This window comes from Sturnira hondurensis, unplaced genomic scaffold, assembly GCF_014824575.4.
Source record: "Sturnira hondurensis isolate 20B ecotype Veracruz unplaced genomic scaffold, ASM1482457v3 Scaffold0016462, whole genome shotgun sequence".
Classification (NCBI taxonomy): Eukaryota; Metazoa; Chordata; class Mammalia; order Chiroptera; family Phyllostomidae; genus Sturnira; species Sturnira hondurensis.
The window spans coordinates 10,910,973-10,928,244 of record NW_028089093.1 but is presented as its reverse complement, the minus strand read 5'-3'; the positions used below and the strand labels follow the sequence as shown (position 1 = coordinate 10,928,244).

Below are 17,272 nucleotides of genomic sequence, written 5' to 3'. Positions count from 1 at the left end.
TTATAACTGGTATGTTTATAGAGTTCCTCCTTTGATGTTAATTATTTTTGATCTTCACAACAATGTTCCAATTAAAGTATTAGTCCCAATTTAGTGATGAGGAAATTGAATTTCGAAGAGGTTAAGTGAAATGTGCTAGGTTTTATAAGTAACTGAGCTGGGTCTTGACCCATGGCCACCCTGCACCACCCGGCTTTTCCATAGGAAGGGGCTGATCAGCCAAGAGACAGATTCCCATGCCGTCTGATGATGCCCAGTGTACCCCTCCAAACGCCCCCATAGAGAAAAACACAAAAGAAAAACACATCAGTTAATTACTGAAGAGCATGTTCTAGGTCCTGCCCATTTCCATTATAGGGCCTTTGTTTCTGTCCACATTATTTCTGACCTAGACCACTGCAATTCTACCTATTTCATTCAGCGAATATTTATGAACCCACCGCAAGCACTGTGCATGTGCTGGCAACACTGCAATGAGTAGATTCAAGTCCTACTTTTGGAGAAAGGAAGGCATCATATATCAGGCTGTGGTAGGTGCTATAATAGGGTAGTATTTTTCAAAATGTGCTACAGAAGGAAAGGAGAATGAGCAATGATGAACTAAGTTTAAAGGTTTGAAAAGGGTATCACTGGAGCTGGAACTTGTAGAATGAGCTAGAGATTTTGACAGGCAAAAGCACAAGGACAAATTATGCCGACAGAAAACAGAGCATGAACTAAAAAATGGAAGCATGACATGCAGGATTTACTTAGGGAATAGTGGCCACAGCGGAGAGAGGATTACTGTCTGCTGGAACAAATGAGGCCATTAGCCTCAGTCTGTCATCACACCGTAGTCCTCGGATGGGCACAGAGAAAGGATTTAAGTATACAAATTCATTTTTTTTACCTGTGAATGGTGATGATAGTATTTGTTGTGAGCAATACAGGGTGGGACAAAAGTAGGTTTACAGTCATTAGTATGGAAGATAATACAATGATTAATAAATGATAATACAAGAATAAACTGTTTTGCATACCAACAATTGTAAACCTTCTTTAAAGCACTTGGAACAGTGTGTGGCACATAAAAAATTCATACTGGGTTAGATATTAGATTCTTTCATATGTATTTTCAGTTCCAATTGTCGGTACAAACCTGTGAAGTGAATAGGGCATGTGACCTGCACAGAGTATAGCACAGGCCCTGAGCAGAGCAGACAGCCACAAAAGGTTTGCAGAATGAGGCAGCAGTGAAATTCAGCACCATGGATGTTTCTGTTCATTGTGTAACTCTATTTTGGATGTATTTCCTGGTATAATGCTAAATGTAAAAATCAAGATGCTAACATTATGCAGAATATTTTATTTAATACTATGGATGTCATATAATGAAATGCTAGAATAACATACCCCAAATTTTTAAGTTACTGTGTTTGGACAGTGTAATTTATTTGATTTACTAAACAATATTACAGCATTTACTATGTGCTATGTATTGTTCTAAGCTCTCTGCAAATATTAACTCATTAATCCTCTCTACACCCCAATGATGCTAGGCATATGCTATGAATATACCCACTACACAGAGAAGAACACTAACGCCCAGAGTGGTTAAGTCTCCAGGGTCAAAGAGCTAATAAGAGATTGCTTTCTGGTGCTTTCTACTTGCTTTCCTGGGCTTTGAAAGATTTCTATATTGAAGGATACTTATTTACATAGTTAAAAAATAGATGTTTCAAAAATATATCCTGGAGCACAGGTGAACAGGACTAAAAATATTATCTCTTTGTGGTCCATACCATGCAATTGTGTGTGTAAGTGTGTTACTAAAAAATCATGTTTTCTAATAGTTTAGGATCCTCTAGTCACAGAAATGGGGAAACAAATACTCTGCAATTAATAAACCAAGTTTGACATTGTGTGTGTGTAATGTGTAGATGTCTAATTATATGGAATCCTGCTTAATTTTCAAGGAGCTCTTTCAGTATTTACTTAGCAAATTATTATGCCCCATCTCATTGGGTATGTTTGACAGAATGTGCTATTGTTTAGCTTGATTTATTTAGAATGAGTAAAATATTAACATTTAGAAATAAATGGAGCATGTAAGAATGTGCATACATAGAGCAGAAAAGGAAATAGGAGATAGGTCACACTTTTCTTAGCTGAGACAAAAAAAATTAGCTCTTTTCCCACCATGATCATTTATTTTCTTTACGAACATTAGGCTATTGTAGCATTATGATATATTATTACCTAGGGTAGAATTTTAAATTATAATGAATTAGTTTTAATAACTTTAAATTTTGATATAAGCAAAAAACCTCATGAAATAAGGAATATTTGATTATGGATTTTATTTTTCTTTTTAATTACTACAGCAATATGAATTTTAATTGTCATTAGTTTTGCTTAGTAGATGATTGATATAATACTTAAAAGCAAAATGTTTAATTTAATCAAAATGTACTTCTTGCCCTGGCTGGTGTAGCTCAGTGGATTGAGCGCGGGCCTGCGAACCAGAGGATTGCGGTTCAATTCCCAGTCAGGGCACATGCCTGGGTTGCAGGCCGGTTCCCTGCAGGCCAATTCCCAGCAGGGGACGCACGAAAGGCAACCATACATTGATGTTTCTCTCCCTCTCTCCTTCCCCTCTAAAGATAAATAAATAAATAAAATCTTTAAAAAAACCAAAAAAAAAACCAAAATGTACTTCTAAAGTATGTACAATACAATTTACACTAAACATTGTTAATGTAAGGGCGTTAATAAACTCGTGATTCACTGTGTGGATCCACCAACTTCTAACGATCACTTGGGAGACTCCCATGCTTGCTTACTTCCATCTCTGCATTTCCAGATCTTGTTTAAATGTTATAAAGCAGCCAGATCCAGATCTGGGCCCTGTGAATAATGATACTTAGTACAAGGTGTTTCCAACCACGAGGGGAGAGTTAAAGATAAAAATGCTGTGGAAAAAAAAGTACGAGCATGTTTCAGGCGTGCACATTGTGGGGGCAGCTAGCCCAGTCCTACGTGGGGAGAAAGGACACTCAGATGTGACGTCCGCACTGCTTCTTGAAAGCAAGAGTAGATGATTCCCAGATAAAATGATGAGAAGATAACCAAACATGAAGAGAATTACATTATGACATGTACCAAAGGCTGAGAAAGGGAAAAGATCAATATCATTGAAATAAAACAAGGGGGCAGATTTACACAGACATCAAAGTTGCCACCGTGGCTGTCCAGTCTTTCCTAAACATCCCAGCCTCAGTGTGTTTTTCCTTCATCTTTTGTGTGTGTCCTTAGCATTCACCATACTCTTCCCAGTGAGGTGACATGTTTTATTAGCCAAAGGTGCAGGCTCTAGAAACACATGTGCCTGAGTCAAACAGTGGCTTCACACTTGCCAGTAGTGCACCATCTGGTAAGCTTGTCACTCACTTTATCTTGAAAATGTAGATGATGACAATACTGTCCATCTTTTGGCTATTACTGTTTGATAATTATTACATGTACGTATCATCAGCTCTAGTATGTTGTAAAGACTCTTCAGAGTAGGACTCTATACTTATGCAACTCCAATTTCTTCACAATAATAAATTTGTGCCAATTAAGTATTCAATTTCCACATTTAATAAAGATGAAATATGAAGCAATGAGATGATATTTATTCCAACAAACTTTAAAAATTCTTTAATATTTGGTTTCATCAGAAAACTACACAACAGTGAAGAAAGAAATTAAGGAAGACACAAACAAATGGAAGCATATACCATGTTCATGGATTAGAAGAATTAACATCATGAAAATGTCTATACTACCCAAAGCAATTAATAGATTCAATGCAATCCCTATTAAAATGCCAATGACATATTTCACAAATATAGAATAAATATTTCAAAAATTTATATGGAACAACAAATAACCCCAAATTCCCGCACCAATTTTGAGAAAGAAGAACAAAGTAGGAGAGATCACAATACCTAACATCAAGCTGTATTACAATGTCATGGTAATCAAAACAGTCTGGTACTAGCATAAGAACAGACATATATAGATCAATGGAAGAGAATAGATAGCCCAGAAATAAATCCATGTCTATGTGGTCAACTAATATTTGACAAAGGGGTCAGAAGCATAAAATGGAATAAAAGTAACCTCAACATATGGTGTTGGGAGAGCTGGACAGCTATATGCAAAAAAAATGAAACCTGAGCACCAATTTACACCATACACAAAAATAAACTCAAAATGGATAAAAGACTTAAATGTAAGTCATGACACCATTAAAGTCCTAGAGGAGAACATAGGCAGGATAATCTCAATATATTCCACACAGCAATATTTTCACTGATAAGTCCCATAGAGCAAGGGGCATAGAAGAAAGATTAAACAAAAGGGATCTCATCAAAATAAAAAGCTTCTGCATGGCTAAAGAAAACATCAGCAAAATGAAAAGGGAACCATCTGTATGGGAAAAATACATTTGCCAATGATGCCTCAGACAAGGGTTTGATCTCCAAAATCTATAAAAAACTCATACAACTCCACTCCAGGAAGACAAGCAACCCAATTAAAAAATGGTTGAGCGTGGGCCTGCGAACCAGAGTATCTCGGTTCAATTCCCAGTCAGGGCACATGCCTGGGTTGCAGGCCAGTTCCCAGCAGGGGACTCACAAGAGACAACCATACATTGATATTCTCTCCTTCTCTCTCCTTCCCTTCCCCTCTAGAGATAAATAAATAAAATCCTTTAAAAAATGGGCAAAGGACTTGAACAGACACTTCTCCAATGTGGACATACAGGGGGCACAGAGATATATGGAAAGATGCTCAGCATCACTAGCCATCAGAGAGATGCAAATTAAAACCACACTGACACACCACTAGTCAGGCCATCATAACAAATCAATGAACAATATGTGCTGGTGAGGTTGTGGAGAAAAGGGAACCCCTAGTGCACTATTGGTGGGAATGCAGATGGGTGCAGCCCGTGAGGAAAACAATATGGAATATCCTCAGAAAACTAAAAATGGATCTGCCTTTTGACCCAGCAATTCCACTGCTGGGATTATACCATAAGAACCCTGAAACACCAATTCAAAAATCCTATACATTCCAATGTTCAATGAAGCACAATGTTACAATAGCCAAGTGTTGGAAGCAGCTTAAGAGCCCATCAGTAAATGAGTGGATCAAAAAACTATAGTACATTTACACAATGGAATTCTATGCAGCAGAAAGAAAGAAGAAGCTCCTATCCTTCACAACAGCATGAATAGAACTGGAGAGCATTATGCTAAGTGAAATAAGCCAGGCAGAGAAAGGCAAATACCATATGATCTTACCTATAAGTGGAACCTCATCAACAAAACAAACAAGCAAGCAAAATATAACCAGAGACATTGAAACAAAGAACAAACTGACAGTAACCAGAGGGGTGGGGAGATAGAGATAATGGGGAAAAGATGGGGAACCATCATCAAGGAACATGTATAGAGGACACACAGACAAAGCCAAAGGTGGGCAGGATCCAGGGTGGAAGGTGTGGGTGGATGGGGCAGGGGGAATTGGTAGGGGACAATGGAGATAACCGTACTTGAACAACAATAAAAAAAGGAAAGAAAAAAAAGTATACAAAAAGTATTTTGTAAAGAAAATTTTTAAAAGTTTAATAAAAACACATTGTTCTGCAATACTCTAAAGGCTGATTTACCATCATTGTTCTTCAATGTCCCTTTTTTTAAGGCCTGATTGAAGGACACTTCTCTATAGGTATTGTACACACATGAAGTGAGACAGGTTCATCACAAACTCTCTTCTCTCCCATAGACAAAACATTTATTCAAGTTAGTTTGATTGTTATTTCCCAGGACCCAACAAGTTTGGCTGTAATAGAGCAGAACCCTCCACCAGTTACTTATCTTGTGTATATGAACTGGCTGTAGAGCAGAATTTAAAGATACCCATGAATGATATTACAGTATAATGAAACTGTGGGAAAACAAAAGCATGTATTGAAGATTTTATCTAATGATTTTTAATTATAAGAAAGCAAATGACAGAACATTTCTATTTTGCCAAAGGGAGAAGAAATCTAAAGACTTGGCTAAGATTCTTTAGAAAATCAACAGGAAGTTTTGAAACAAGGATGCACAAAGTTATCCAAATCCTACATATTCTGACTGTATGAATGAGAAATAAAAATCTTTTTGAACAAAGGACAATTAAATCCAGTAATTATGCCCAGAGGATATTATTGTGGTAAAAAGCAAGTCATGATCAGATACACATCAGTGGGAAAAATCTCTACATTAGAGAATGAAAGAAAATAGTTTAACTCATGCACAATTATTGAAATAATAGCTTCTGGGTACAAAAACCAAGCATACTGCACGGAATTATACTTTATTCCACTATTGGCTCCCTGGAAGGCAATAATAATATTCTCTCAAATGTTGCTTCCACATTTTTCTGCATTTCTCCCTCCAGATAGTGGTCCAAAAGATCCGGTGGGTAGCAAATATGTTGCAAGCTCTACTTGCCCATTTTAAAATTTCTTTTAAAATTATGAACCTGAAAAAGTAAGACCCACTGCTGAGTCACTCCTGGTGAGGTCTCTTGCCAAAAACACTCTCCAGTGAGACCTGAAGATTCAACACTCCATAGTCTTCCATGGCCCTACACTGAACCTGACCTTTTCAGAACCTTAAACTTGAGAGTGTTAAGAGTCTACAAAAATAAAAGTTTCATTTCCACACTTTATCCTTCCACAAGTATTAATCTTTTTTTGTTTGTTTGTTTGAACCAATCTGATGGATCTCTGAATTACTACCAAGGCTCAGCACACAATCTTCTCTTCTGAAATCACAATTTCTTACCTCTGCACTTATAATGGTAAGTATTTAGTCAACACTAAATCTAGGCTGTCCTGACCTCAGTCCTGATTGTTTGTGTGTATGTTTGCACATTTACTGGCTCTGTTACCCAATCACCATATGACTCTCATACCTGCATTAGCAACTATCCCCATGCTTACTCAATTAACGCTGACTTCTCCAACAAGATAATAAAGCCAATGAGAGCCAAAAACACCTATATTGGCACAAAATTGTATCTCTAGAAATTAACCCTATGTCAGCTGCACAATAGGTGCTCAATCTATATTTACTGAGTGAGTGAATGATTGAAAGAATGAATGAAGAAATTTCTTAACCAAATTATATGAGTGATTTTGATACTTGGATTCATTGTGATATTTTCCATAATTTTAGATAAAAAAGTGAAATGACATATGCTTCATTATAGACATTAAATGATTTGTGCACACTAAAGATCTGCTCCATGTGTTTCTTTTGTAATATTCAAGAATGCCAGTTTCAGCAAGTCATTAGAAGAAATCACTATAGATGTATTCCTTGACTCTATATGAAATTCTGCCTCAAGGAACACAATGTGTACAAGTGCTGCATACTGAAAATTTATTGATATTTATACCTTCTTTAATTTTTGTTTCTATGGTTATTTTTAATTAACAAAGATATCAGTCATCACTGTGACTCATGTCTCTGAAAGGTGCTTGCTAGCCATAACCTTTTCACTGAGAATCTTTCTTTGGGAAAGCCCACAGGGTATCTGGGAGTTGATCCAGATTCTTGCATTATCATTATTTCAGCAGCCTGCTGAGAATTCCACAGGTTGGATCCACTTGGAACAGGGCTTATTACTGAAATCCATCATGAAAAGTGTCAGGGTACAATAACGAAAGCAAGTCAGGAAATTTTTACCCAGTCAGGCATTCCTAAACTACAGTGTTTAAGAGTTCTACTCTTTTTGTATTTACATTTTTTTTACCATGTGTCTAGCAGAGGATTTGAAACGCCAACACCCATTGTCTCACTCTTGGCTGCACTCAAGGTACATGGATTTGAAGACCAAATATTTAATTTGGGGTGGTTTTTTTAAAAAAATCACTCACTGTGGGATCTTTGCCAGCCATTTTGCACTCCTCAACTTTGATTGTAGATGCCGGCCAGAAAACCTGCTCAGAAAGGAAAATAAAGATTGTATAAATGTCACAGGGCATGTGACAACTCAATGTTCTTCATTTACATTACAGGGACAAATTTCTTTAAGGTATTTCTATATTTATTTTTCGATACTCTATCCTTTTTATTTTATAAACTTAAATTAATATTTTATTATTTTATTCTCAAACTCATGATTTTCTTTCTTCCATCAATTTTTCTTTTAACAAAAACCTTTCAATGTGTGCCATTTACTAATAGTTCAATATTTTATAAAAGTACATCATTATTAATGTGTACAATGTAATGTATATTTCTCCTTTTTTGATTTATAGTACACTTCTCCCAACTGCTTATATCACAATGAATTTACATTTAAATTGCAATCTCAGTTTAATATTATTTTGAGTAAAACACACAACCAGACTGGCAGATTTACTTAGAATGGGCCCCTAGGTACATCAACAGTTAAAATAACTGGGATAAAATCCAAGAGATTCCTGCTCTGAAACACTATACTAGCATTCCAAGTCACTGTGGCCTTGGGTCAGGTCTGGTGGTGATGATTATTTTTTTAATTATCCATTGCCCATACTTAAAATAACAAGTTCAGAAATCTCCTTGTTGTGATAAATTTATAATTAATCTATTTTTATTTCTTTACACGAGTGAAGCTCAATTTATTTCCTCGTTTAAAAGAGAATGATAAATATGGGCCTCACTTGTTTGAAGAACAGTGCATTTAATATTTGTGTTCCTTCCAAGGCCTTCCTGGATCACATCAAAGGACAAGAAAGGTCTTCACTTAATCTGATCATTTTTTCATCCTATACTCTATACTTCTCTTTTTCACTTCTAATATACATATACACGGGAAGTGTTTTCTCATTGAACTTTGGGTTTTACATTGTTAAAATTTATGAAACTAGACAAAGAGAATTGAGTTGATTAAATTTTCAGGCCATTAAATAAGTACCAACCTCCAATTATTTATTAGCATGCAGCTAGTGTTTTCTATTGTTCTAATGAAACAATACAATTTTTTCACTGTATTTGAAAGTTTTAAAGAAAAAAAGCATGTAGGGAGGTCAACATTGCCCTCATGAAAGTACTAAACTTACACTCAAAGCTTCTTGACTTATATTGTTAATATTCAAGGAAAGAATGTGATCTTTGCTGCCCACATATAGCCGGTCTTGATCTTCATCCATTAATAATATCCTATAGTCTAAAGGGTGGTGGGATAGGCTGAAGTATTCAGATGTCTTGGTTTCTCGAAGCTCTGAAATAGTGAAAAACACAGTGAAAATAGAGCACTGCATCTTGGTTCTATGATTCTATTATTTTAATAAAATTTATCTTACAGAAAAACTTGCCAAGAAAGTAAAGATGCAGTTTCTTCCTAAAATAATAAATTAACTTTAAAATAGAGGTGTGTCAGTGGATATTTTTATTTAATGCCTCTGAAGTGAAACATAAATGTATAAATCCAATGTTAAGGTTTATGGTGATGATATTTGATTAACAAATTATTCACATTTTGCAAAAGTCTCAATTCAGTTTTATTTTTGGCCGTCATCAACTCAAGACTAGTGAAAATAGTCTTGTGAAAAAAAACACAGAGTAAGAGAGCAGACTGAACAACAGAAAAGCCCAGCAAACAGACAAACAATGGCGGTGTGAACATCTTCCACGTCTGCCCTGCTGTTTTATCGTTGGACTCTCTACATCATTTTAGGGTTATTATCTACTCTAAATATTTACCTTACTTCTTCAGCATAACTTTTACCAGATTAACATATTTTTCTATAAATTACTTAAAAAGAAACCTATTTTTCCCATTAGACCTCATTCAGAAGGCAATACCCTTGAAATGTTTATGTATATATTACAAGGAAAAATAATGAATTGTCAGATGTTCTGAGTTTTTGGATTTCAATTTGTCAGTGATCAATGACTCATGTTCATTTAACTTCTTTTACATAAATATGTGCCTGTCTACCTGAACTTTGAAGATAATGAATGCACTGTGACCATACAAAAATCAGTAACAGTTATAGCACATTCAGTTTTCTTTCCAGTCAAAATGCTCTTTTGCACACCTTAGGACTTTTCTATTCAAATAGTTCAGGTTTTCTTTGTTCTTTAGATTATGACATTAAGAGAATGAAAAACTGTGTAACAGTTTGCTGTCTGGGATTACTGTTTCAACGATGAACTGTTTTTTTTAGTCATTGAATCACGACTACCTTTCTAGAAATTCTGATAGGGCTGTGATTTGAATTAAACCCAAACTGGAAATGGCTAAGAATTCTTGTGGGAGGTCATGAATTATATTCTGTGAGCACTTGGGCCACATCTTATAAGTGAAGGTGGAAAAGTCACACATTTCACCTGTTTTCTAGGCACACTGGTGCAGAAGGTCTGCCATAACATCCTTCAGGTAGGTTCGTATCTAGCCGATAATCTGAAAATGCTATGAGCATAACATAGTGATTACGAAGCCAGACTGCGGAGACTAACTTCCTATGACATTGCACAAGTCACTTCTCCGTGCTGCAATTTCCTCATTTTTAAAAGGTTTTATTTATTCATCTTTAGAGGGGAAGGGAAGGAGAGAGAAAGAGAGAAATATCAATGTATGGTTGCCTCTCATGAGTCCCCTGCTGGGAACTGGCCTGCAACCCAGGCATGTGCCTTGATTGGGAATTGAACCGTGATTGTGTGGTTCACAGGCCCGCGCTCAATCCACTGAGCTACACCAGCCAGGGCTAATTTCCTCATTTTAAAGAAACAATAATAAGTACCTTCTGCCAAGAGTTTTCATAAAAATTCATTGATTTTATACATGTAAACATTTGAAATGATTGGCAGAGAAAGTATTCAACAAACTCTAATTACTACTGTTAGTATTACCAACTTTCAATAATTAGTTAAAAGGAGACATAAAATTAGATAAAATATATATTGCCTACTTTTTCCTTGTTTTTTCAATTTAAGGATCTCAATCCCTAAACTTAGTAACACATGGCCTTAATATATGCTCTAATATTCTTGCCATATGACGATAAAGTACAGAACTTTTTATATGAAAGGAATTATTAAAAAGCTAAAAACAAATATTTCAGAAGAACCTTGAGAAGTCAGTCATAAAAGCATACAAGAACGAAAGACATTGGAAGATCACCTAAAGGAGAGACTAGACCACAGATCCTTGGACGTAGGGGGTTTGAGCTGTTGAGCACAGCTGTGCAGGCGTGCCAGCCCAGTTACTGAGCCTTGCCAGGTAACACAGGCAGGTGATGCTGTTGGCAGTAGTTGTGCAAGTGGCCCAGAAACCAAAACGGCCTACTTCAGGAGGAGAGCTGGAAAGTGTGGTGGGATGTCATCAGGAAAAATGTCTTCCCCCGCTAGACCAGAGGTTATTACTAACATAGGGAAAAAATCTAAGAGCTCAGAACATGAGAGTGAATGTAGACTCTAACAAACGCCCCTCAAAGCTGGATAAGTCACAGGTTTTCTTGACTTTGCCTAAAAATCCAGGGTATTTTTAAAAACTTGCTTTTCATCCTATGGAGCAGATTCGTGGTTGTGTAATTTTATGCAAAGCATCGGGTAGATTATAGCTTACAGTACAGAGTAGATGTTCACTAAATACTTCTTCAATAAATGACTTTCCAGTAAAATACATAGACTAAAGAAGTAAAATGTGACTGAGTTCAAGGCCTGGGGACCAACCACTGCAGTCAGAATCCTGGCTCTGCTATTTCATTTCTGTGTGTACTTGGCAAGTGTCTTTATCCCTCTGCTCCAGCGTCTTCATTAGTAAGGTCAGGGTGGTAACCATACCTACATCATAGAGATGTTATGATATCTACACCATTGCTAATACATGTCAAATGCTTTAAAGAATGCCTGTTCTCAAATGACATAGGTCATCTGTTACTACGTCTTAGCACAAGACATCACGCTTCTGCCAGCAAAATAAGAATTATTCCTTACACAGGGAGAAAATATGGAGGACTAAATTTCCTGACTTATATTTATTAACATATTTAATTATTTCATTTATTTTACATGTAGAATAATCTATTCAAATTATTTGAGCAAGAGAGTAAAATAATAAAGTCAGTTTTAAAGAAAGTAATATTTTTTTTCATGTGCAGGAAAAATTTTGGAGTTTGTGAGACTGGAAAACTATGAGATGCTGTTCCAAATATGATGTTGATAAAGACCTGATATGCTAGAAGTGAAAGGAAAGAGTTGATGCGAGGAACACTTAAAAGATTAGAAATGATTTTATATGAAGTTGGTTTTGGGGTAAATGGAAGACATAAATGCCCACTCCCAAAGCTGTAAACAAAAAAAGGAGAAATATATGAACATGACTTTACTATATTTGGGGGATTCAAAATTTCCTTGGTAGAGAGATTACTTGAGTGTTGGTAGTTTACATTTAAATCAAAGCAGACCTGTCCTATCAACATGTAAAATTAGATGGCCAATTTGCCATAAAAATGTCAAATCTTCAGGTAGAGAGTTCCAATTCTCATGAATTACTTGAAGACCTGAGAGTAAGTAGATAGGGCTGAAGACCCATCTGAAGTGAAAAAGCAAAGCATAGAGATGCATTGATTGTTAGATCCAAAGACAGAAGCTTTGTAATTGAACCTGAAAGTAGATTATGGTGTAGAGGCAATGATGTGATATTGTGGAGAGATTACAGATTTGAGCCAGACAATTCTGAGTTGAAATCCCAGCTTCATCACTTACTAATAAGTACGCTACTTTAAGAAAGCTACCTCACTTTTCCCCGTTTCAATTTCCTCCTCTATACGTTGGTTGCATTAAAAGATGTCTCAAAGGATGGCCCACCAGTACACAGTGGAGGATCAGAGTGTGCTCCACTCAGCAGGAGACACTGTTGACCCTTTGTCTCACAATATCACCCTTTTCTCTCGTCGGTGGAGCTGGTCTGGGCTCTCTAGCCAGCGAGTGGTTTAAATGTGGCCCTGTGACCAGTTACAGTTAGTAAGATTTAAAGAGAAGCCTTCTGCAGGGGTATAGAAGAGGTTTCTTGGGTTTTAAAAAGGGGCACAAAAAAGAGGTGTTTTTTCTACCTCTGGATATTGGCATGTAAGCATATCGTACTTGTGGCAGTTGTAGCTACCAAGAAGATTGTTAGCAGAAATTTAGAAGAAAGCTCAGTTCTTTAAGAAATCACTTAAGTTCTGAATCAACACTTGAACTGCTCTACAACTGACTACTTCTGTTATGGAGTATTAAAAATAAAATCCTGCCCTGGCTGGTGTGGCTGAGTGGGTTGAGAGCCAACCTGTGAACCAAAGGGTCGCCAGTTGGATTCCCAGTCAATGCACATGCCTGGGTTGTGGGCCAGGTCCCTGGTGGCAAGGCACGTGAGAAGCAATCATACACTGATGTTTCGCTCCTTTTCTTTCTCCCTTCCTTCCCATATATCTAAAATAAATAAATAAAATCCTTTTTAAAAATCCTTGCATTTCTTAGAAACTTTGAATTGAAGTTTTCATTTTCTCTTCCTGAAACCCTTACTAACTGACACGTCTTTGTCAGCCCCCAATTACCATCTTCTCACCCATTCTACCAGGATTTGGTTCCTTTGGGCATTTAAAAATATTTTTTTTCTTTTTTCCTTTTCTTTCTAATCTATAATGAAGTAAAACCAAGAGTGTGATCTTAGCAGGGAAACAGCCTCAACTGAATTTTACTTGCAAGTAATAAACAATTGCAATTCTCCTTTTTATCTGTTTCATTAGAAAATAATCAATTTCTTGCATTAATTCAAATACTACAGGGAAAAATAACTGCATTAACTTAAGACCTTTCTGGTCCAAGAATTTTTATCTATTTTTCTGAGCCATAAAGTTATCTTCAAATTTAATTACCTTTACCTCACTGACAGTTGACAGCTGTTAACCAAGGATAATTTACTTTAGAAGTACCCCTGTTGGAAGCCTAGAAGCCAACGCTATTTAGTTAAAATGCTATTTAAATTGCTGTTAGTTAGCCATAATTGAACTTCAGGGCTCGGGAAAACAAACAAAAACATTTTTAAAAAAATTAAGAGATGAGTTCAAAGCATTGAGAATTTTTATCTCTCTATAAAAAGAATGACTAAAGAATCCATCATTTTAGTTTGTAGATCCAACTTAAGTCAATGAATGAGTCAATGATTTGGCCAAGGTTAGAGAAAATGACTGATTTAATGATGTGGCTACAGTGAGAGAAAGAAATCCCAATGACTGGTTTCTCCTCTAGACAAGTGAAGAGACTGGTGCTGTGCTACAGTTCTGTAAACGTTAGTGATGATGTCAAATGTTTTACAGCATTGGAAGTACAACTAGTTGTGTTGTTTCTCAGGACATGCTCAACTGATTGGAAGGAACTCTGGCTGAGAGCACATGGTATTAGAAAACGTAGTGGACCCAAAAAGGGCAGCGTAGGTCTCTAAGTCCCTGGGAAAATCTCCTGGTAAACATGATTTAAAAAAATACTGCATGCTTCTATCCTGAAACCTACATTATTGTAGACTTCTATGATGGAAAATTACTGCAATGCTTCCCATGCCAATGATCCCCAAGGGAAAATGTGCAGCTCAATATGCTTACCTGAAATTCATGTATTGATGTGGACTTCTCTTTGTCATAGAAATTATTGTGAGCCTTGAGAATTTAACCAAGCTAGGAGAACACTACATTTTCCCAAAATACAGCAATATAGGCTTTGGGGTCCAACTGAAGATAGTCAATATGTTGCTATAGCAATTACAACATAATTTAATATAAAGTAATATATGGTGTATGTAAACCACTCTTTATCCCTAAGCACATTAAGAACTAACCTTTGTTCTCTGTTAAATCAGTCAGTGATCGTAATGTTTGAGGTGACTTAAGTCAAAAGAACTCATTCACGTGCTCAGAAATGTGATCTTGGTGAAGGAGGGCAAAGAGCCTAGGATTCTCTTTTTATGAATAATATATGTCTCAAACTACTGAGAAGGGGACCTCATTTGCTCTGAATACTAAATTATCTTTGGCCTTTTATAAATTTGAAAAATAGATAAAAGATTACTTGATTGAAAATCAACTCCCAACGCTCTCTCTATTAGAAGAATATGCAATAGTAACTCATTAATGTTTAAAATTCATGATGTGCTATTAATTTATGTATTCAATACACATTTATTGAGCTCTTAGCACAGCAGGCTACTTTGCTCAAATAAGAGGACACAAATATGAAAATACCAAGACTTGATGACAATTCCAAATCTTACCTTACTTTCTGTTACAGTCATGCTTTACTTAATGATGGAGGTATGTTCTGAGTAATGAGTTTTAGGTGATTTTGCCATTGTGCAAACATCATGGAGTGGTTACACAAACTAGACGATATAGCCTGTTCCACACATGGCTATATGGTACAGCCTAGCGCCCCGAGGCTACAAACCTGTACAACAGATTACTGCACCGAATACTGTAGGCGACTGTAATATGATAGCATCTGTGCATCTAAACAGAAAAGACACAGTAAAAGCTGTGTAAGCCCACTCAAAAATACTGCAGGTGCAAGGGGAGGGCTGTGGAGGCAGACACCCTGCGAGGGAAAGGAGATGTCAGGAGGGAGGGAGAAAGAAAGACAAAGGAGGAAGAGAAGGGGAGAGAAAGGGAGAGCTGAGGTCCAAACAGACCCAGATAGGTAAAACTTGAGATGAGAAATAATGCAAGAGAGAAGGGGAGGAGAGGGTGGATAGAAAAGGAGGGAAGAAGGGGAGAGAGGAAGAGAAATGATTTTGAGCGTAGGAGTGCGTATGCGTGTGATGACTGTGCATGTGGACCCAGCCTTTTCTTTCAGAATCACAAAGATTTGTTTATAATCTTATGGGAACACCATGATATGTGGTGTGTCTTTGACTGAAACTTCCACCATTATGTGTCCTGAGACTGCATTCTGTTTGCCCAGACCCCTGTGAAGTTCTCAAGATGACCCTCAGCTCTCTCTCAGGCAGAATGTGCATCTACAGATTTCAAAATTAATCCTTAGGATAACTTTTATTTTAGACACATCACTACCCACCGAATAATTTCATCTCCTGGATGTCTTATCTCAGAAAAATTTTAAGTAGGGCGTGCTGAAATGACCCACCCTCTCCCTGAGGCTCATTATTTTCAAACTGGGTTAAAAACTGAACATCACTTGACCTTTTAGGGCAAACAGGCAGATGAAAACAAGAGCAGTGAAACTTCAAGAGACTGAAACAACAGCTCCTAATTCCTAAGGCAAAGACAGCCCAGAAGGGCTCAAGCCATATTTGCTAAAACACACACACACACACACACACACACACACACACACACACAGTTCCAAATATCTACCACTTGTGGAACCCCAAGTTGGAGTTGTGGAACCCCAACATAACATAACTCAAGTAGGAGTAACTGTTCTAAGCACTTTATAAAATTATTTTATTTCATTTATAGTCAAAGCTTTGGTGTTAGGCCTTAACATTATTCCTGTGCTACACATAAAGGATATCGAATTCAACTAATTTGAACAACATAACAAAGATCACATGGTAATGCCGAAAGGAAGAGGCTTTATGCCAAGATCGAGGACTCAAATGCCAAGATCGAGGACTCAAAGCAAGGTGAGTTTCTCAATCTGTGAGCTCAGTTGGATAAGACAACTTCTATACTTAATTGTTGGGTTTCTACCATGCTCTTTCCCTGCACATGAGTCTATGCAGAGTCAATGTAGCATGAAAGTGCCTGAGACTTTCAAATTTTCTTTGTCAGCTTGTGGGCTGTGGCAAGAGGGGCTAGGGAGACTACAGTCCAACAACTTAATGATAAAATTCTCAGGGATGCCATTCTCACTAAACCGTCAGAACAAATCTGAGAAGGGCTACGTGAGTGTGAGATCGGAGAGTCAGGAAGAGCTTCATGGATGAGGTAAAAGGTTCTACTTTTTTGCGTTTTCATGGACAGGTACAATCAGTGAGGTGGAAGCCAAATGCCAAATGGATGAAAGAAAGAACAAGAGAAACAGTTCTATTTAGTGAACACAGAATATACTTGCCAGGCACTGCGTCAGAGGGCAAATTAGCCCGAGTGCAGAAGCTTAGAAGCAGGATGAGTTTCATCCTGCTGCGCCCCAGAGAGCCCGGTTTGTGGCCGTTCTCCCAGCAAACAGTGCCGCCTTTGCACTCAGAAGATTCATGG

At 37.0% G+C, this 17,272-nt stretch overlaps 1 protein-coding gene across 1 annotated transcript in view; it reads right to left on the bottom strand.

Annotated features, from left to right (window-relative positions):
- The window catches only part of SEMA3C (semaphorin 3C), a 180,750-nt gene that overhangs the window by 83,895 nt on the left and 79,583 nt on the right, over positions 1 to 17,272 (bottom strand). The window contains exons 3-4 of the mRNA XM_037066161.1: positions 9,137 to 9,297; positions 7,967 to 8,029 (exon numbers count right to left, since the gene is read on the bottom strand). Of these exons, the coding sequence (XP_036922056.1) occupies positions 7,967 to 8,029; positions 9,137 to 9,297 (224 nt within the window). The remainder of the gene's footprint in view (positions 1 to 7,966; positions 8,030 to 9,136; positions 9,298 to 17,272) is intronic.